Here is a 22567-nt window from a genome sequence, read left to right on the forward strand (position 1 = left end):
CCTGTGGAGATTGCAACCCCCTAGAGTTTCTCTGTACCGTGGCAGGGCAATTCTTTGCTTCTCTACAGCACCTTCACCACGGTGGCCCTGTGCTGCCACATCAGGCCTGCCCACCCAAATTCATTAGATGTAACTAGAGCCCCAAGAAAAAAACAGAAGTAGCAAAAAGTGTCTGTAGCCCTAAGGGGTATATTGAATGAGCATGAAGGACAGAGTAGCACTGCCCTGAATGGACCAATGATTGAGGACAGACAGGTTGATGATGTACCTCTCAGATCCAAGATGCAGAGCTAAGGAAGAGATTCTTCCACAGACCCACCCCGAGATTCTTTGGCAATTCATAAGCCCCTGGAATTTAGGTGCAATCCCAACAAAATGGCAGAAACTAGAAATGCACTGAGCTGAAGTTTCTGCTACCTGAAGGAATGGGGGTTTGTGAAAGAAATTAAGCTCAGTTACCAAAAGAGAGAAAGTTACACCTCATGGGGGACCTCAGTAGTATACATGTTTTCCACTTTAAAAAAAATCTGAAGCAAATAAGGCAAAATGATATTATTTGATCAAGCTTCATGGTGAGAGTTCTTACACTATTTACTGCAGAGGGTTAAACTATTTTACAATAAAAATACTTTAAAGTAAATACATTTCTTTCTTTTTTTTTTTTTTTTTTTAAGATTTTATTTATTTGACAGAGAGAGACATAGCGAGAGAGGGAACACAAGCAGGGTGAGTGGGAGAGAGAGAAGCAGGCTCCCCGCTGTGGAGGGAGCCCGATGCAGGGCTCAATCCCAGGATCCTGGGATCATGACCTGAACCGAAGGCAGATGCTTAACGACTGAGCCACCCAGGCGCCCCAATACATTTATTTCAATTCTGAATCTGTAGGCTGAAATTTGTCCCTAACCCTAGCATCTGTTATGATTTAGGTAGTATCCTCTGTGCTTTAAATCACCTCATTAAATGTTCATGGCACCACTATTGGGTAGATGTCAATGTTTTCCATTTTACAAATAAGCAGAGTGACGTTAATTTAAAGAAACAGTGTGAAAAGAGTATTTTGTCATCCATTGTGATCAGGAAGATTTTTGAATGTAGAAATAGTTGTTTTTTTTTTTAAGAAAATAGAGAAAAAATCATTTAAAATACTCAAAATGGAAAGGCCCACAACAAGAAAGAGTCCAGTGGAGGCCTTCAAGCCAGAAGAGGGATGGAAAGGGATCAGATGATGAGGCAGATCTTCATCTAGATAGCTGTTTCTTTCCATATATAAAATGGAAGGTATGGAAGAAGGTAAAGCAGGTATGGGAAGGCCTGAATGGAATTCAGTGGAAGATGTGTGAGATGGTGATGCTGAAAAACAGGATAAATATTCAGCTGAACATATAGCTTGTAAAAATATTGATATTTATGCATGTAAATAGTCACCCTCTGAAATGTTCCCCCTTCCCCTTCTGACCCTCTCCTAAAGGCTCCTAACACCCCAATGAGCCAGCAACTAGCCAGCAGGACTCCAAGGCACAGCTCCAGAGCTGTGACCCAAGTTAGGAATGACTGCTGGCTAGCTCTCCCACACTGGTTATTATTCTTTTTATATCACACCTAGTGATAACCACTATTATAATCCAAACTGTAATCTCTTTTCTGAACTCACTGATTGGGCTTCTGAGTGTTGATAAATGCTGGAAACCTGCCTGCTTCTTAAAACCACTGATACTGTTGTAAGCAAAACCTTAGACTCCTACTCCTAGAGTGGAAATCAGATGAAGCCAGTTTAGTGTAAGAGGATCTAAGGTGGTGGGGACTCGGCGGGGGGGGGAGGGGTTGTTGAGAAGATAAGAGAACACAAAAGGCAACTAACTTCACAATTTTACCATGAGTAGATCCTCACCAGACTACTTAAGAATCCCTTGTCCCAGAAATTGTTAATAGGTGCTCTAGTTATTTATCAACTTTAAAATGTTCATTACCCCACAAAACTCCTTAAGAACAAATCATTTTTATGTATTTAGACTTCAATTTCCACATCTCTAAGGCTACTGATTTGGATGAATGGTGTCCCTTTTAGCTCTATATTTTTAGTAACATATAATGCGTGAGCTAACCTTTAAGACTGCTTCTTCAAAAAAAAAAAAAAAACGGCAGCAAATAAGTTGCCATTTACTCATTTTTTAGTAAATGATTTGGAGAAATTTATTAACTTGCCTCCAAGCCTAAAGTTATCTGTGGGGGATATCAAAGAAAATATATTTTGTTTTTTACATCTGTTCATTTCAAATCTTATACCTATGCTAAAAATGTTCTTCTTCTTTATTTCTTGTTAAATTGGAGCCAATTCTTCAATTCAACTATTATAACCAGAATACAATCTGTTTCTTTTTGGTTCTAGCTTCTTGTTGAGGCAGGTTAATGAAGAGTTTGTGGTTTTTCCTCTCATTAGGAATTCATTTTGGCATTGACAACGCTTCACTGATCATTATGATTCCATGCACTGCTGTTGATTTGGCTTCGCCATGGACTTCCCTCAGTTGAGTGCTAGTTAAGCATTCACTCACAGGCCTCCCCAGAAAGTCCAGTCCTTGCTGGAATGCAGGACACACTCTCTCCCTGTTCCTGTTGACTTTTTTCACAGTCAAGATTACTCATCACAGCTGAAGACTGAATAACAATAGATGGGAGCCGGTTTCCACATTTTTCCATAGATCATAACCACAACTGCTTTGCAACCAACTTATGAAGGAAGAGTTAGATGAACAGCAATCTTTCAGCAATCATTAGAGATAGACTGGGCACCACACAACACATTGACCCTGACACCACTCTTTCTTAGCATATCATGTTTGTTAACACACAATTTGTTCAAAAAATTTAGAAATGGATTTTGGCAGAAATAAAAATTTAAAAACCCAATTTTTAGAAGATCTTTAGTATTCTAATAATGACTAGCCAGCATAATTAATGCCAACATTTGCGACATCTTCCCTGCCATGTAATTGAAACTGATCTTTTTAAAAAAAATTGTATTGCTTTTTTTACTATAAACAACAGTCTGTCCTTTATAGTTCTCTTTTATATTTTCATATATTCTCTCTAACTAGATAATCAACTCCAAGTTTCCATCCTCTACTCCATTTTCTCCTCCCCCTTCTGTGCCCCCACCCCCATGTCAGACTGCCAGTATTTTTTAATGTAACCTATGCCCCTTCATGTATATTCTCAGCTTTTTTATTTCAAGTCATAATTTTACTTTTGATTGCATATGAAACCTTAGGTAAAATGTCCTTTCTGGACAGTGAATTTCTTGACTTATAAATGCCCAAATATAAAATAACTGCTTATTGTTTAATTCATCATGTGTTGCTTTATAATAAAAAAAAGCATCCCCAAATTCAGGAATAAAATATTTTAATTGCTAACAATTTTTTAAACTTCTAATCAATTAGTAGAAAAACCAGGTGTCCTCTAACTCACAGGCAAGTACATTAGAAAAAAAAAAAAACTCTATGATAAACTTGAAGCTCCAATTAAATATTTCTACGATTGTAAATATTTTACACATTTTATAAATATGGCATAACGTGTTGGCATGAATGTCCTTTGTTCCAAAAAAATCAGTAAAGTTTAACATTTTCATTTATTTCAAAGCATTGTGGAAAATTTCAGAACTGGTTGGGAAATGTTAAATTCTGCATGTTTGCTTCTCCCTGCTTCCATCTCCACCAACTAGATGTAAAGGAGTGCCACCAAAAGTCCACCACACACGCGAACCCACACAAATTCCTTCCTTGTGTTTAAGTGTGAAATGCACCTAAACGTTCTGGGTCATTTTTCATCCCTTCCTCTGTGAAACTGGGAGATAGTTGTGTCTTGGGCTGAGATGGAACGTGGGCGATGAGAACAAACGGCTTAGAGCAGAGCTGAATTCTTTCCGAAGCTTGGGTGCCCATACTGGGCATCTCTGCTTGCGCGCCGGGTCACTTCACTCCCCACCCCTGCGAGCATGATGCACTGCGAAAACATTCGCTCTCTGCAGGACGCCTCTGAGTGGTTCATAACTGGGAAAATCTTGCCCCAGGTTTAAAATATTTGCCCAAGCAACCCAGCGCTGGTGAAACGCTTTCCCATTGCTCCTTGCTCCCGGCGGGCGCTCCCCGCCCTCTGCTGCCAGAACCTTGGGGATGTGCCTAGACCCGGCGCAGCACAAGTCCCGGCCAACCGCTGCAGAACAAACCCTTGGCGGGCGGCCAGGAGGCTCCCTCCCAGCCACCGCTCCCCCCCCCCCCCCCCCCCCCCCCGCCGCCAGCGCCTTTTTCTCCCCCATACAATACAAGATCTTCCTTCCTCAGTTCCCTTAAATAACAACCCAGAGAAATCTCAGAGCCTTCATCCAGCCACCGGCCAGCATGTCTGGGGGCAAATACGTAGATTCCGAGGTAGGCTTGGGTGGGTGCGCGGCGGGCCCGGGGGAGCGCAAGGAGTGCCTCCTTCTGCTATCTCCCACTCCAAATATTCCGACTGCTTTCCCTGCCCCAGCCCTCTCTCCACTTTGGAACGCTCCTCTCGCGCTGGCATCTCTGCGGAATGGGCCTGGGCGGGGAGGTGAAGAGGTGGCAGGAATGTTTTCTATTTTCCCATTTAGAAAGGGGTCCGGGCGCCCCTAAACTAGAAGGAGGCGGAAAGGGGGCCGGGGTCCTGAAATTAGTACTGAGGACGCATTTCTAGGTGGGTCGGGGTTGCTGCTTGCTGCTTTATTGCGGGACTCCCACAGTCCAGCCCCTGCCTGCTGAGAGGCGGCGAGCTGGAACGCAGGGTGGGAAGTCATTTACCCGCAATTCTGGGGACAGTCCCCGAGACTCCCCACCAGGCGCCTGGACGGGTTGGCCGGGGCGGAGAGCATCATGTTTGCACTTTCCAAAGCTCTTGGGCCACCTCAAGAACTCTTCCAGCATCTTGGCGCCTAGTGGGGGTGTTTAGAGAGGGATGGACCTCTCCTCCCCCCAACTACCACCACCCCTTCCAACCACCCTCCTGCGCTCGGGCTCCGCCCGGGTGTGGAGACCTCGCGTTCCCAAACGCGGCAGTGGCTCAGCCACCGGCCGGCAGCCTAAGAGTGACCTGAGGGTGGGTTGAGGGAGCTGTGCAGGTGAGATATCGTTGTTCTAGGGAGTTTAGGGGGGTTGACACATGGCTTGGTCCAGAGATGGGGGCTTTCGGCACTGTGACCACCATGGGGATGGGGAGAGCAATGTAGGGACAAAGAGGGCTGACAGAGGGTGGGGGACGCGAACAGGTGCGAGAGAGATGCGACCAGAAGCAACAAAAATGGGGAGACTCCATGGGTCGGGGGTTCAAACTGGATCTGAAAGATAAGCTGGAAGAGCTTATTGAGAGAAGGAATGGGGGCCAGGGGGACGGGAAAATAAAGCAGGTGAAGCATTCGGGGCGAGGGTGGCGTGTCGGAGAGAGTGGCTGGACAGAAGTCGGAGATCGGGTCCCCTCCCCTGCTAGGGTCTCCGCAGGGTACCTTGGGCTGGGCGTGCGCCCGGCTGGGGCCTGGGCAGACCGCACCGCGGTGTTTGCCCTGACCCCTGGCGGCGGGCGGGGGAGACCGGAGCTCCCTGCCGGGTACGGAGGGGTGTGGTGTCCTCTCCTCGATCCTCTTAAAAAGCTTGCAGCGCCAAGGAGTTTACTGTGCGAGGAGCCACCGCTGCCTAAGCGGTTAGTTCGATTTTGAGCTTCGAGGTTTGCCCCGCCGCCAGGCTGACTTCTGATCGCTTGTTTTTCATTTTGAAATTTTCTTCCCATCTCCCCGGCCACCCTCCCCTTCCTGGCCGTCTGCCCTGCGCAGGGACATCTCTACACTGTTCCCATTCGGGAACAGGGCAACATCTACAAGCCCAACAACAAGGCCATGGCAGAAGAGATGAACGAGAAGCAAGTGTACGACGCGCACACCAAAGAAATCGACCTGGTCAACCGCGACCCCAGGCATCTCAACGACGATGTGGTCAAGGTAAGGTGAGGCGGCCAGCGTGCAAAGGACGCCCCCCCTCCATGCCCCCTGCCCCAGGGATGCTGTCAGGGTTGGGACAGCTCTCCTCTGGCAAGCAGTCTGTGCATCCTTCTGTACCTTTGCCACACACACCGTGTTCTGGGCTTGATAATGTGGGAGCTCCCACAGTTGTCAAAAATGTCACATATCCCCTCCCCCCTCCTGCTGGTTAGTTCAGCTGGAATTTAGCTAACTTGAGTTTCATATAACTGCACTTTTCCTTAACTGCACTTTTCTCCTGGCAAATGAACCTCCAGATCTCTGCAACAGATGGACCCCCACTCCTTGGGAGAGTAAGATGGTTGTCTTGCAGGTCACCCTCTGTCTATTCCCAGGCTTAAAGTCTAGTGAAGGGTGGTGCCCCACTGCACATAGAATTAAAGCAGTAAGGTCATTGTGTAAGGTCTTGTACCAAGATGAAAACGGGTAGGCAGGTTCTCCCAGCTCAAATCAAGATAACCTGAAGTTGTTTTCTTAAAAATAAGGTGGGTAAAATGCTTCCGACTAAGGACAAAGAATACATATATATTATATATGGAGAGAAAGAGAGAGAGTGTATTTTAACTGGAAAAAAGTGGTACTCGTGCAAAACCAAGCTAATTTACACAACCAAAAATAACATGTGCCTCTTAATTTCTCCCATAGACCCCTCTAATTAGGTATATAAAGTTGCTTCTTTAGTGACTGCCTGGGTCAGGCTTCCCTGAGTTAATGGGACACTCAAGTTGGAGTTCCTTTTTATACTTTCAGAACGTGTTTAGTGATTAAAAAAATAATAAGTCAATTGAATGAGTTATTGGCCAAACTTAGATTTGAGTCAGTGATCAGTTTTTGATTATCATTATATTATTCAACTTTGACCCTTTTAGCAAATCAAGTCAGAGAAATTTACTGTCTGAACCCATCTGTATTGGGAAATCATGGGCCTAAGCCATTCTTGGCAGAGGGTTTTCTTTGAGGGGTAGGGAGGGCCAAGGAAAATCCTGGCCTGGAAGATTACAGTGTGAAGACCCAGCTCTGAACAACTCCAGAACAGCCAATGGGGCAGATGAGCAATTTCCACCTAGCCAGTCTCCTATCTGTGGATGGGAGGAGCTATAGTTCAGAAACTGTTCACATTTATGAATAATATATTTCAAAAAGGGAAACAATTTAACCTGTAACTGGAAGGAAAATGTAACTGTCAGAATTGACTCTCTTGGCTTGCTGGTGGAGGAAAAAGGAAAATTGGAGCATTAGTGGGGTTTTCTACTAGCTAGATTATGGAATATTTAAAAGTAGCAGCAATAACAAAAGTAGCTTATAAACTGGAAATTAGAGTTACTACAAACTATTTACTAAAAGTGTTACCTTAAGGGGGGGAAGGACATTTTTGCTTTTTCCCCTCCTCATGTAGCTTTAGACAAGAAGAGAAGCCAGGAAGAGGCAGATTTCAGAAAGGGCTGGCTTCATTGGAGCCTCCCTGCTGTTCCACTGCAGTGTGAGTGGGGTTCCTGGAGCAAGCAAGCTACCCAGGATGAGTCAGAAGAGGCCAGCAGTGTGGATGTGGGTCTCACACATAGCATGACTAAGCTGAGAAAGAAAGGCTCCACTGGGAAAAGAGACTTCAACACAGATGGAAAAAAGGCATAACAGGCTTAGAGGAAATAGCAGTTAACAGAATAGCATTTCAAAGAGCAAGTGTGGGGATCCTCATATTAAAAAAAATTAAAAGGAAGAGTTAGAGCAAGCTCCTGCTGGCCTAGAGAAAGCAAACACCTCCCATTTGCTCCTATGAGCAAAACAAGACAGTCAGAAAAATCCACCTTGAGAAGAATTTGGTAGGCCCACTTACTCAGATGCCTGGTTGAGAGAGGACTTCAGAGAATGCCCTACAGAGAGACACCCAGGCTACAAGTGCAAATTCTGCCCAGAGAGTGCCATCTTCCAGTAGCCCAGGAAAGGTGGCCTAGACCCTATGGAGACTCCTATTTTAGAAGTGCTTTTTCTTTGAGTCCAAGAACAAACATAATGACAGAAACAGGGATGATCCTCTCCATGGTTACATTACATGGCAGTAAATAATAAATCTCCCTAAATTTTACTTTTGACAACATAGACTTCTTAAAATAACAAAAACATCCAAAGTTTTACTGTTAATGCATGGTAGCTTAAAACTTGATGTGATAATAAAGAAACAGTGGTCAAGGTACCAAATCAGGTATGGAAGTTTCTATTTAGAGGCAAGCAGCTCTGTAAAAGCTGCCTCTGCCAATTCTGTAGTCACTAGCCACTTATGGCTCTTTCCATTTAAATTTCAAGTAATTAACATTAAGTATAATTTAAAATTCAGTTCCTCAGTCGACACTAGCCACATTCTGAGCTCTCAACACAAGGTTACTGGCTCCTGAATTGGACAGCACAGGTATAGAATATCTCCATCATCATGGAAATTGCTTTTGGACAGCGCCAGACTAGTTCCCTACATTTTAAAAAGGCTCTTCTACCAAGTTTAGAAAAATAACTTTCGATGGAGAAGAAATGAAAGCCTGAGTACAGTGTGAGGAACAGCATGGTATATCTGCACGGCATCCTTTCAGTCTCATAAAACAGCTACTTAGGGAGGGAAAGAAAAGTCAGTAAATTAGTCTATACAATGTAGTTCCAATAAAATAGGTTTCTTATCTTATTAAAGGTTTGCTGTACTATATTACATCTGTATAGACATTTATCCCAAAATAGTAGGCTATGAATGCTTTTTAAAATTTCGTCTGATTAAAGTGGTCACAACTTCAGACCCTTCATTCTCCCTCTGAGATTTCTATGTGTTCTTTTTATGTTCACATTTTCATTTGTATGCTTACTATGTACTTATTTGAAATTTCTATATAAATAAAACTGCTTCAAATTTAGACTTCTGATTCATTAGCCACCAATCAACTAATTTATTAAACTCATCATATGTTAGACTACACACTGAGCCACATACTACAAAGGATAATTCCTAAAATAAGTCCTAGAAATCACAAGGATTAGAGTTAGAGAGACAAGATGCATGTAGATAGAAAGTTTTAAAAAATACACACACTGTATCACAATAGTAAGTCACTGCCAAATGGTAACTAATGGGTCCTTTTTTGCTTTGACTACCAGGAAACATATAGCTAGATTCTAAATTTCATTAATACATGTTACTCCTCTCTCCCATTTTTGGTTTTGTATTTTCACTTTCTTTTTTAACTGACATGCTGTTTTATGTGGTCTCTACTGTAAACCTTCTCATTATCATTTTGGAAATAGATCAAATATATCCTATAATAAATCAAAAATAAGCAGTATTGAATACTGAATAATAAAAAGGTTTTAAAAAAGTGAATGGTATTAATTATGTTGATCTTGGTAATTAAACAATGTAGATGTATATCAGATCATCACATTGTACACAATGAATACATACAATTATATTTGTCAATTATTCTTCAATAAAGTTTTTTAAAAAGTGAATGGTATTGATATTAAGTGTTAGGGAGACCCTACTGTGGACAGGACAACAGGGTGAGGGAAGATGGATTATAGATAGTTTAATAGAGAAGGGCATGAAGGAGTGCAATCTGAGTTGGATCAGGAAGGACAAACAGAATGCAAATGGCTGAGAAAAGGACAGGAGGGCATTTTAAATAAGCCTCATACAGGGCATGATGGAAGGTTTAGTGGCCCATTTTGACTGGAATTAGAGAATTCATGTGGCAGAGTGGTAGGTCATAAAAATGAACAGACTGATCATAGCCAGATGGCAGACTCGTTTATCCAGCACTCATGATAAGTTTGGACTTTATTATCTCAACAAGACTTCACGTTTAAATATGACATGATGAGGGTGGGCTTTATTTAAGATAAGCTATAGGATGTAATGAAAGGTAGTCAGTCTGGTTGAGCAGAGAACAGTAAAGATGTAATTGCTCCGTGGTCTAGACATGAAATGAGGACAGTATGCAGTGGCACTGGGGATAAAATCAGACAAGCATAAAATGACATAATCTGAGAATTGGAAGAGAACATAATGGTTACCAGCCTAACTTCCAATTCCTTAAGAGAAATTTAAGGGCTATAGAAGTTTAAAATTTTATCCATGTTATCAAACGGTTACTGTCCAAAACAGATATTTTGAAATAAGGGAAGAATAGACAAGATTATGTGATTCTTATAGACTATTGCTATGAGGAGATAAATGATTTGAGATGATTCTGAGATTAGTCCTGAGAAATATCAGAACATCCGAGAGAAGACTTTTGTCGGAAAATAAAAATACACATTTGTAACTTTCTATCCTAAAACTTGAATGTAATAATTCTTAAATATGCTCAGACACAAATTTTCTTTAGCAGTCAAAAAAAGTCATAACATGGTAATCAGATTGGTTTTGCTTTCAAAATAATGTCTTAATGCCTCCCGAATCCCTTTCAACTGGAAAGCATTCTAGAGTGATTTTTGATTAGTCTCAATATAATGGTAATTTCAAATTCTATATTTATCTGATATACATATAATCAAAGAATAAGATTTAAAAGATCAGATTGTCTCAAAGCACTCAGCACCCTGTTAATATTCTCTTCTGTTGGAATTGGTATTGGTTTTGTTTGTTTATTTGTTTAGGAGATAGCTCCACATGATGGTGATTGATATTCTTCCACATACAAGATCAGTCATGGAATTCAGAACCTCTAGCTTATAAAGGAGCATTATGTTAATTTTTGGTAGGAATTTATTCTCACATCACTGAGCGATACTAAATGGGGGATATTATTCATCCTTAAGCATCTGAAAACACTTTCAAGTTCAGCCAACAATGATATACATTTTAAATGATTATTAAAAGAAAGTCTCTTTTTCTTCTCCATCTCCCGTCATCAAAAAATAATTTAGTTTTAGCTGAATAAAATTTCATAATATTTATTAAAATTTAAGACCAGATACACCAAATATCTTTGAATTATGAAAAAACTCATGATGTGGCTTATTCTTCCAATTAATAGCAGAGCTGGCTACATTTTAAAAGGGCTTAAAGTAAGAACAGCTGCCATAGTAAGCAGCATCTGGAAAGTCCAGTAATTTGAAAAACCACCTGCTTATGTGTCCTGCCCACTCAAATCCATAAAATAACAGACATTTCCATATTTTGAATGAAACTGCTTTTTAGTTTGCCCTACTTTTCAACATAAGTTCTCTATGATGAAAGGCCCACAGAGAATTAGCCCCTACCAGAATGGGGCTGTGTGCACTGACCTGGGGGGTTCTAGGCCCTTTCACGATCCTCCTGGCTTGGTTTGTGTGGGGAAAGGGCAAGGCTTCTGTTTTCATACAAAGATGGTTTACACCAAGAAACACACACCCTTTCTTCTTCCACACTCTGGACCTTGTATATTAGCTCCTTTACAGTACCCTAAGGCCATGGAGAAAAAATTTGCATACTATACTTCTTTTAAAAGAAGTTCCTAAAAAAAGAAACCCTCAGCCCCTAGATAAATGCCTGACATACACCCTGATAGAGTGGAAAGAGTATTGTGCCAAGATAAGAAAAAATATTTTTGCAACTTTTCTAACTTTCTTCTCTAAAACTTGAATGTAATCATTCTTAAATATGCAGACACAAAATTCTTCTTCTTTAACAGTCTAGGAAAGGCATGCACATAGTAATCAGATCAGTTTTGGTTTCAGCATAATGGCCTATTGCTTTCATGATCTCTTTCAACTAGAAAGCATCTAGTCCCATTAGTGTGGGACTGGACACCAAGAAAGGAGTAAAGAATGTCAGGGCCAACAGATTTCTTTCCCTCAGTAATCCCTGAGAATTAGGCTTATAAATAGGGATCGAACTTATTTAGCTAATAAAAGCTAAAAAACACCAGCCCTAAAAATATTTTGGGCAAGCTACTTTGTTTCTATGCTTCAATTTCTCTAACTATAAAGAAAAGAATGAGAGGCATTCTCATATAATAGCATTCCCTCCAAGAGCCATCCACCTTTCAATAAATAATTATTATGCACTATGCCAGTCAGTGGCTACCATCTAGAGCTAGATATGAACACTACTCACACAGAGTTTACAGCTATTTCCTTGCCTCTGTTTATATAGTTTCCTTTGCAAACTTTTACTGGAATTCCTTTACCAAATTCTACTGTCTGTTAAAACTTTATATCCTTCAGGGCTTAGTTCAAAAAATGACTCATCTATAATATTTCTGTAAATTGTCCCTGAGCCAGTAAACAAGCATAAGCAAAATAAGGAATATATATATTTTTAAACAATTTGCCTCTGTTCTGGTCCTACACAAAATATAATTAAATTATGGAAAATATTTCTGTTCTTCTTTCATATGCTCTCTTCTTGTATTGGCTCTCAAGTTCTAATATTCATATTGAAAATTTGAAATTTGCAGCTCTTTAAAAACCCTATAGCCTCTTTACAAACCCAAGAGGGCTTTCAATGTGGCGAGGCATCAGAATCACCAGAGAATTTTTTGAAAACACAGGTGCTTGAGCTTACTATAGATCTATTAAATTAGAATATCTAGGGCTGGAGCCTAAGGATCTGTAATTTTTCAAAGTTCCCTATATAATTACATTGTGAAGTCAGGTTTAGAAAGGTGGCTTAAAGACATACACTCTGGATGTTCTATCCTAAGAAAATACAGGACTATACAGTAACACTACGTAATTCTAGATATTCTCCCTGCCAGAAGAATATTTGAAGGTCAGGCCAGTTTAAACCCTGCCAAAGAGTTTTGAAACACCATTGAAGGGCTCCCAAATCAACTTTGCTCAATGGTTCTCCATCCCTTGAGGCCAATTGGGCTTATAGCCAACCATAAGCTTAGCCTTGCAGGGTGACCTAGGAGTGGGGTAGCCATATGCTCTAGGTTGCTGCATACAGACAAGTTAATACTGATCAACCCTGAGTAACCATTAATAGTGCCCCTTCTATATTCAGAAGTGTCCTACCTTGGAAGAAAAATTATATGGTCACAGATGGATTGGCAATGGCCTATAGCTGATTCCTATAACCTGGAATACATTAGAAATCCCTACACACACTATTTTTTAGCAGAAAGGGCAAAATTTTCACATTTCCTCTCTGCTCTCCCACATGACCCTCTCCTGCCCTTCATCACAGCCATCAAGCTGCACTATAACTTGAAGGAGCTCTTAAGTGCCAATCTACTCCACCCTCAAACCTTAGTCTCTTTCCCTGCAACACAGAGTTAATGAAACTGACATCCTTCCATCACATATTGTGTCAGCTCTTCCATCAAAAATTAAATGTTTAAAATAGCTTTAACTATTTTTCAGTTATTCCAGGAAACATAAAATGGCATGCTTTCACATGAACCATTGTTTAGGACGGGGGAAGTGTTTTTAATTTTGTCTTAAAGGAAATCTGCATGATCCATGTACTGTGCAACTACCAGGGGAATTAATTGGTAGAACAGATTTACACCTGCAGGGAATACCTATTTCCTGCCTCTCATGGGAACTATGTTGATGTTTCAGATATAAAATACATCTTGTTTCCTTTATTGAACCTTAAGAAGATGTCTTGTTATTAGTCATTATTTCATGGCAGGGGAAATACATATTCCTAAAGGCACAGCCAAGCTTCCCCTTTAGTCACTGTCAGCTGTTTAGGTTATTAAGAGCCAGGCATTTTTAATTTGGAGGAGGCTTAAATAAATTGATGCTGTTTCTATGTGCTTAATTCTCTATCTTATAGCAATTTAAAAGTGAAGTTTTTAAAAACTGCATTTAATTTTCAATTCCTGAGCCCAGCAAAGACATTATAGTACCAACAGGCATTGATAGACTCTATGTAAAAAGATAAATTGTGTCTAGAGATTGCACCGCATCATCTCCTATTTGTTGCACGTATCAAACACAATTACATTTTCTCACTTATAATGAGTAACTGAAAAAGATGCTGATATCTGGACCCAAGTAGTGAGAAAGCGGAAGATTGGGAGAAACAGAGATAAAGAGAAACACAGGCCCCTTCTCCCTGTCCTGCCACCCACTCTGTGCTGGACTGAGATTTACACATGCCAACTCCAGGATTCCCACATCCATCTCTTTACACAATGCTGCCATGTCTGATGACACAGTGTGGCCAGAGCAAGGGACACAAGCAGTACCCAGATCAGCAGGGCCTCCTATGCCCAGCCAAGGCATTTGTCCCTTTATAGGCCACAGCATCACACAGGGCATTATTAGGCCAGGAAGCCAACTCAGGAGATATGGCCTTCACTAAAAGAAAGGGCTAACTTCAAGCAATGGGGCCAACCAAAGAGTGCTGGATGTGCAGGGAGAGTGAAACAGGTGATGGGATGCTTCCTCCAACATTCCTACAGGCTAGCTTGGTGGCACAGATTCCTCCTCCAATGACTATGGAGGACTATTATTATCACCATCACATTCACTTTGCAGATAAGGAAACTCAGGCTTAGCCACTTACTCAGAATTACAGAGGTAAGAAGTAGCTTTGTCAGAGTTTGAACCTAGACAGTGAGACCCTAGAGCCCAGGTTCTTAACCACAGCACTCCAGTGCCTCTCTCTCCAGCAATAGATCATAATCCAACCAACCTGCAGTATCACCATAGTGCAGAAAGAGATGGCTGTGTTCTTAGAGTGGGTGGGCAGCATTTGGCAAAGGGGATTCCAGAAGTCCTCTGAGTTGGGAGTGACAGGCTTGTAGCTCTAAGGTCTGACTCTAGATCCTGGCAGGCAGGCTGGGGCAGGAGGGGGAAGGACCAATGTGAAGACTAATGTAAAACCTCAGACCTCAAGCAATCTGGATGCTGGGTGAGTTCCCAACAAACCAGGGAGGATCAAGTCTCAAAGACCAGAACTGGGGTACAAAGTGGGGGTGTGGTCTCAGTGATTAGAAGTACAACACATGCCCAGACCAGAAAAGCTGCAATGCTGGCTTGTGCTGAATCGCCTGAGTCTTTAAAGCACCCTGACTGCCCAGGGAAGAGCCCGGGGTGTGGCTGATCCTGCCTGGATACGTGGGGAGGAGCAAGTGTGAGAGAATAAAGCAGGTCCTAACAGGCACTTTGAATTTAACAGCTTCATTTAAGGTTCTCGAGTTGCCTGTTTGATTTCCAGACATTTGTACCATTACAGTAATACATTGTGAAACATAAAACAATTGAGAAAAACCTGAGTTGTATGCTGGTGGGAGAAATGCCTCTTTAATCCTGAAAGTAGTTTCTCTGAGACTTCCTCCCTAGTAATTATGTATTTGTTCTCAAAAACAAATGCCAGAAGTAAGGAATAGACTTAATAGGGCATTTTATAAGACACCATTAATCTCTCAGAAGAACAACTGAAATGTTCCATCAATCATGGCGCACTGTTGACCTTTTCTATATGATTAGCAGTAATAATATATAGCTGGGAATGGGTATACCAAAATATGTCATGGAAATGGAACGGCATTCATTGGATTTCACCACCAATTATTTTGGTTAGGTCAACAGATCTCTTCCTCACTTGATCCTGAGCATCTTTTTAATAGGGAGAGAAATTGTTTGTCTAAAATAGTTAATAACCAGGGCTCCTGGGTGGCTCAGACAGTTAAGCATCTGCCTTCAGCTCAGGTCATGATCCCAGCGTCCTGGGATTGAGCCCCGCATCAGGCTCCCTGCTCAGCTGGAAGCCTGCTTTCCCCTCTCCTACTCCCCCTCCTTGTGTTCCCTCTCTCTATGTCAAATAAATTAAAAAAATAAAATAAATTAAAATAGTTAATAACCACCAATTCACCAAACTGTTTTGAGTAAACCCCTCCACCACTCTAGTTATAGAGCTGAGAATGAGAGTCATTCTCAGATATTATGCTCCCTTAGGAAGGCCATTCAACAAATACTTAGGAAGCACCTGCTCCACACCAGGCACAGAGCATGTCATGAGTCCTACTGCACCAGAGCTTGCCTGACAGAACTGCAGCCATCTGCCAGGGCTTACCTGAGACATGGGGGCTTCTGTTAGCCTTTGCTGACCACGCTCATAGGAACTGGTCATCTCTTCACTTTGCTTCCACCACATTTTATTTTTATCTCTATTTTGGCATATATCAAAGCCCTCTGAGTATTCCGCTTCTCTATCCCTATGCCTCTCCGCCCTCTCTTCCTTCCCATTGCATGCCTGAGTCCTTCAGGGTAGGACAGTGGCACCCTGGTGGCCCCAGGACTGTGGCTGCCCAATACCCATCTCAGGGCTCCACACTGAGTCTGCCATTAGAAAATGGATGTCCAATTGAATCTGCTGAGGAAATCTGATATTCTTCTTTAAGTAACTGAATGTCTCCTGTGAGTGAAAAGACAATAGGATTACATTACTGAATGTCTTTCTTTGCCCCTTTTCACAATGGCAGCCACATTTTAAACCTTCTAAGAAAAAGCATATCCAAATAATTAAAGAAATCCAGAAACATTCTTCTATTTACCAAAGTAAAGAAAAAACATGTTCTATGTATATATTAAGAGTTTTATTTTTATCTCCTGTTTGAGGAGGACACAGATGCATCTCTCCTGAGCCTTCAGTAAGCAGGCTATGGCACCTGGATGGTCTCCTGGGGCCTGAAGGATTAGGCTAAACTCCCAAGTATCTGTTAGGCAGGACAAGCAAATTCCCAGAACGCCAAGAGATGTCATCACTGCTGCTTTGCATTGCCCACTGGGGCAGAAATGTGAAGACTGACAAGTGGATCTCAGGCCACATGAGAAATTCCTTTCAAAGACAGGGGTGGAAGGACTCCCTGTCAGACCACCCATATGCCTCTGGACAATGGCAAACATCAGAGGAATGACTAGGTCAGGAGACAGCCCTGAAGAAAAATCCAAACCTTCCACACCTAAAGGAAACAACAGCTTTGAGAAACCCAAGCCTCTTTTTCCTTCTCTTTGGCTTTATTATTTCTAGATGTTAAGTACACAGAGATCTGAGATTTTACTAGCTGGGAGGTGGTGACCATTAATATCCACTATTCCAACAGCAAAGAAGTTTCTTTGTACCTCAGAGGTGGTCTTTCATAGATCTCAGATCCCTTCTCATAAGAAACAAGAATAGACAAAACATAGAAGTCTCTAGAAAGGATCAGACATCATTCATTTCATTATTGATGTCTGTGCCAAGTGAAACGAATGTTAGCTCCTTTTCCAGATGTGCTTCTTTCTCTCACCTCCTGTGAGAGGAGGTGGATTTACTATAACATGTATAAAAGTAAGACCTCTCGATTTGACTCCAAATAGTTTCCCTATCAACAAGCTAAGTATAGGAAATCAGGATCACTCTTCAGTTAAGAATAGACAGGACTAGGAAGTAACCATCAAAAAAGGGTGATGATGTGTAATGAGAATTTTAGGTGTGACTGGTATCTAACATGCAGCCAGGACCACAGTTCTAGCACATTTAATATTTTATCAATGACTGGAATGAACAGGTTAAGAGGACTCCCAACTTAAAAATGACACCAATTACAATGATCTTGTTAACATCTGTGATAAAAATAACATCAAAGTGACTTTGACAAATACCAAAAACCCATAAAAATAAGATAAAGACCTATATACAAAGTGAGATAATGTTAAATGACTAGAAATAACAAACATAGATATTAAATAGGAAACAAATGGGTAAATTTATGAAAAATAAGAAAATACCAGGAAAGGGTTGTCATTTCTGTGGGAGCTTATGATGTGGAAAACCAAGATTCTTGGTGAGTATAATGGATACGCTCATAATTCCACAGTCCCCAAGGGACCAAGATCTCCAAGGTGATAATCACTATTGTAAATGTGCCCTTAAATGAATCCACCGTGCTCCATTCCCCTTGGGCAATAGAGGATGCAAACTAAGTCTACCAGTTGTTCATAAACACTAAACATCTCAATAATTTAATGATAGTTTAAAGGAAGTATAATGGGGGTGCCTGGGTGGCTAAGTCAGTTAAGCGTCTGCCTTTGGCTCAGGTCATGATCTGCGGGTCCTTGGGTGGAGTCCCACATCAGGCTCCCTGCTCATCGGGGAGTCTGCTTCTCCCTCTACCCCTCCCCCCTGCTTATGCCCTCTCTCTCTCAAGCTCTCTCTCTCTCAAATAAATAAATGAAATCTTAAAAAATAAAATAAAATAAAGGAAGTATAAGGGATGGAATCAAAAGGACAATGTAATGAGAAGAAATGTCACCTACAAGATTGTCTACTTCATTTGCTATTTGTCAGACTTATTAAGAATGGGTTCCTATTTTGATCTTATGAGGGAAGTAGAGATGCTAGAAAGATCCTAAGGAAGAACAAAAGGAAGGAGATAGGGATGAAGAGAAACTCTCAGGTATGGCTGAGGAGGGACTGCTTTGTCTGAACAATCCGTTAGAAGAGCTGGAAGGGGACGTGGCATGACAGTTGCCTTTAGGTGTGCCAGGTTATTACGAGACTTACAAGAAAAATACTGCTTGGACACAATCACCATTCAGGACAAGGAAAAAGGAGGAAGGGTTGTACACTTAGTTTAAAAAAAAAAAGTATTAGGTTACCCGGGAGAAGAAATTCCAAGTAATAAGAATGGTTAATCCCAGGAATGTGTCACAGTTGTTTTAAAATGATTGTGTGTTAAATTCCTTGTCTATGTAACTTCTCAAATCTCTCTACCTCTACAATTACAATTAGGTGTATAACAACATTGACATACAGTCTCATAATTAAGCACCGGCATACTTACGAACACTTCCCTCTATTCCATCAGGATACCTGGTTTGTTTTGGGGCAAAGAGGTGTTAGTATGGCATTGTTTTAAACAGTGGTTGAGAATGCAAGTGGTAAACATCTAAAAGTAGAACACTGCAAAATGCATGCATTGTATGTACCAAAAGGTCAGTATGAAACATTATCTTTACAGCAAGCCTGCCCATCCACTCCCTCCTACACATTGCATATTCATACAATTTCTCAGCTTGTATAAACCCTTATTGTGATGTAAACTCATGAGAGAGTATGGCTTCTGCAAAGGGTGGCTGTTTTGTGACTTTCGACCAGAGGTTCTTTACCCAAGCTGTAGATCATCTGGGAAACAGTTCAAAATACTTTTGTGTCTATCCAATCCCTAGAAATTCTAACTGAACTGAACTATGATGAGGCCCAGGCCTACGTACTGTGTTTTGTTTTGTTTTTGAAAGCTCCCCAGGTGATGCGAATGTAATTGAATCTGGTTTAGACTCTCAGTTAGAATTTCTTAATAATAAAAACATGTGCTATGATAAAACCTTCAGGACCATAAGGGCCACAGCGGGGAAATTATTACTTCTTTAGGTCCTCATTTTGGGGAGTCCTTAGCATTTTTACTGGAATATGGTATTGTCTCTCAAATTCCTATTACAAAAAAATACTTTCTGGGACTCTACTGTAGCAGCTGCAAAAGACAGACTTTGTATGTGGGATAAATCTCATGTCACTTATGTAATCCAGCCCTATTGTTTCCCCTTTCTTTGCTTGTTCTTTCTATTCTCCCCAAGAGGAAGATCATCTGGTTACAGTATCATCCCTTTTCCCCCTTCTTCTACCTGGGTTCATGGCTCAGGCATACTAAGATGGAGCTAACGACATGCACTAGTTTTTCTCCTAATGGTGCAGAGGCTACAGGAAACTTCAGTGGACCTAGGGACAGGCAGGTCTCCTTCATTTCTCCAGTGCCTAGTGCAGAGAAGAGACCTCAAGTCACTAAGAAGTGCTTTACTGATGCCAATCACTCTTCAGAGCAGATGGGGAAACTGAGCCTCAGAAGAAATCTGAATTCTAGCCCTCTCTTGGACACTGACCTCAAGTGGTACCTTGGGCCTTGGAAAAATCACTTGGACCCTTGGACAGCAGTTTCTTCACCTATAGCAATCAAGAAGAGACTAGATGGTCCCTAAGTTGCTTTCATTTCTTAAAATTCTGTGATCTGTTTGACCAGTATTCATAAAAGAGTGGAAGCCTGTAAAGGTGCATGAAGTCCATGCAGAGAGAATGGTGGAAGACCCCTCATCTATACTACATTTATTACCTTCTTCCTAGATTTTACCAATGGTCATTCTCATTCTTAATATTCAGGCTGTGGGATTTAGCTAGTCATTTTTGAAATACCGAGCTATCAACAGATAGCATGCTGAGTGCAAATATACCACAAATAAATATTTGGGACTAAAAAGATCAAGAGCTGGAGTTCATTTCCCCTTCTCATCTGTGCTCAGAACTGTGTGGTCCCTTTTATTGCCCTTGCCTCAAAATTGGGCTTTTTGTGTTCCAAGATAGATCAGAAAATCAGTTCCAAAGTAGGTTACAAACTTTCAGAAATCTTTTTTTGTAACCAGTTAATCCCTCTTTAGTTCACATAACAGAGTGCATCATTACCTGCAACTTTAGTTAGAGCAATGGTCTTAAAAAGGTCTAGCTAAATAAGAATGCTCAGACTTTCCAAGGGCTGACAGTTGTCAAATTCATCGAGTTCATGTGGCCACATTTCTGAAGTTCTTTTAATAGCCCATCTGTGAGCAATTGGATCAGATGACTAAGAACTACAGAGCAGAAGCAGTATTACTTTGAGTCAGATTTTCCCATTAGCCAGCTATAGTTTATTTCTCTCTGATCCATAAAAAGTTTCAAATTTAGGGCCCTGTCTGATTTTAATCCCATCACTTAGCACCCAAACCGTATGATTCTGAAGGTAAACATGAAGCTGTTCGAATTCCAGACCAACTGAACATTCTTCAGGAACTCATCAGCTCCCTAAGCAAAGCTATGTGTACATCTGTAGGTTTGAACCCAAATTTCATGAGAAGCAAAAACTGAATTAATCTGACTTCACTGTCATTAATCACCTTTGATCACTCTTTTACCAAAATTACTGTGACTGGGTTAGAATAAATTAGTGCAATCAATAAATGCAATTACTAACCCTTGGACAGGATAATAAGACATTCAGAACTTCTTTCCTAAAGGAGATTTTATCAGGTTATTACTCTTGTAAATAGAAGAAAGAGAGAAATATAATGTAGCAAAATGGCAGCATTCACTAATTCATTCATTAATTCAGGAAATATTAACTTAGTACTTATTATATTCCAGGGAGCTTATAGTCTAGTAGCAGAAATAATCTCTCTCTCCCTCTTTCTCTCTCTCTCTCTCTGACACACACACACACACACACTCACTCAAACCATTAAATAAATAAATGTCAGATATGCTGGATGATAAAAACATCCAGGTGAATACGACCCAGCAATTGCACTACTGGGTATTTACCCCAAAGATACAAATGTAGGGATCCGAAGGGTATGTGCACCCTGATGTTTATAGCAGCAATGTCCACAATAGCCAAACTATGGAAAGAGCCAAGATGTCCATCGACAGATGAATGGATAAAGAAGAGGTGGTATATATATACAATGGAACATTATGCAGCCATCAAAAAGAATGAAATCTTGCCATTTGCAACGACGTGGATGGAACTGGAGGGTATGCTGAGCGAAATAAGTCAATCAGGAAAGACATGTATCATATGATCTCACTGATATGAGGAATTCTTAATCTCAGGAAACAAACTGAGGGTTGCTGGAGTGGTGGGGGGTGGGAGGGATGGGGTGGCTGGGTGATAGACATTGGGGAGGGTATGTGCTAGGGTATGTGTGAATTGTGTAAGACTGTTGAATCACAGACCTGTACCTCTGAAACAAATAATACGTTGTATGTTAAAAAAAATTAAAAAAGAAGATAGCAGGAAGGGAAAAATGAAGGAGGGGAAATCAGAGGGGGAGATGAACCATGAGAGACTATGGACTCTGAGAAACAAACTGAGGGTTCTAGAGGGGAGGGGGGTGGGGGGATGGGTTAGCCTGGTGATGGGTATTAAAGAGGGCACGTACTGAATGGAGCACTGAGTGTTATATGCAAACAATGAATCATGGAACACTACATCAAAAACTAATGATGTAATGTATGGTGATTAACATAATAATAAAAAAAATCCAGGTGAGAAAAGGGGTGTGGACCAGAAAGAAGTCTTTGAAGAAAGAACATTTAGGTTAACACATGACCAATAACTTAGAGTTAGCCAAGTAAAGAGTGATGGAAGGAATGTTACAAGCAAAACCAACGGCCAGGTGGGAAGGCCCTAAAGCAGGGAAGGGCTTGGACCACTGTCCTGAAAGAAATTACTCAAAATTCCAGTGTACACTCACATGATTACTAATTTGGAGAAAAGCAAGAAAATGAATTCCTCTTCCTCAACAGTTAAGGTAGTGCACCACAGAAGGACATTACCTCTCCTTGGTAATGATTCCTGAGTGAGCTTGAGCAGCCAGAGGCCATCTCTATTTCATTTGCACTACTCCCTTTCCAATGACGCATAACCAGCTCATCAACCCTATTCTGGCTCTGTTTCCTTGTTTGATTTATTCCATCCTCAAAAAAGTAGGTGCTTCATAAATATCGAATGCATAAATGAATGAATGAACACA

At 41.1% G+C, this 22567-nt stretch overlaps 1 protein-coding gene across 2 annotated transcripts in view; it reads left to right on the plus strand.

Moving 5' to 3' along the window:
* Positions 1–3788: 3788 nt before the first annotated feature.
* Positions 3789–22567, plus strand: part of CAV1 (caveolin 1) — a 35633-nt gene continuing 16854 nt past the window's right edge. The window contains exons 1-2 of one of the 2 annotated variants that reach the window (XM_035020971.1): positions 3789–4430; positions 5846–6010. In XM_035020971.1, coding sequence (XP_034876862.1) covers positions 4401–4430; positions 5846–6010 — 195 coding nt within the window. In that variant the 5' untranslated portion in view covers positions 3789–4400. Of the gene's footprint in view, positions 4431–5046; positions 5141–5845; positions 6011–22567 lie in introns of those variants that run through there. The other variant, XM_035020972.1, reaches the window with a different exon arrangement.

The sequence above is a fragment of the Mirounga leonina genome, unplaced genomic scaffold (genome assembly GCF_011800145.1).
Source record: "Mirounga leonina isolate KUSES-001 unplaced genomic scaffold, KU_Mleo_1.0 Mir_174, whole genome shotgun sequence".
Lineage (NCBI taxonomy): Eukaryota > Metazoa > Chordata > Mammalia > Carnivora > Phocidae > Mirounga > Mirounga leonina.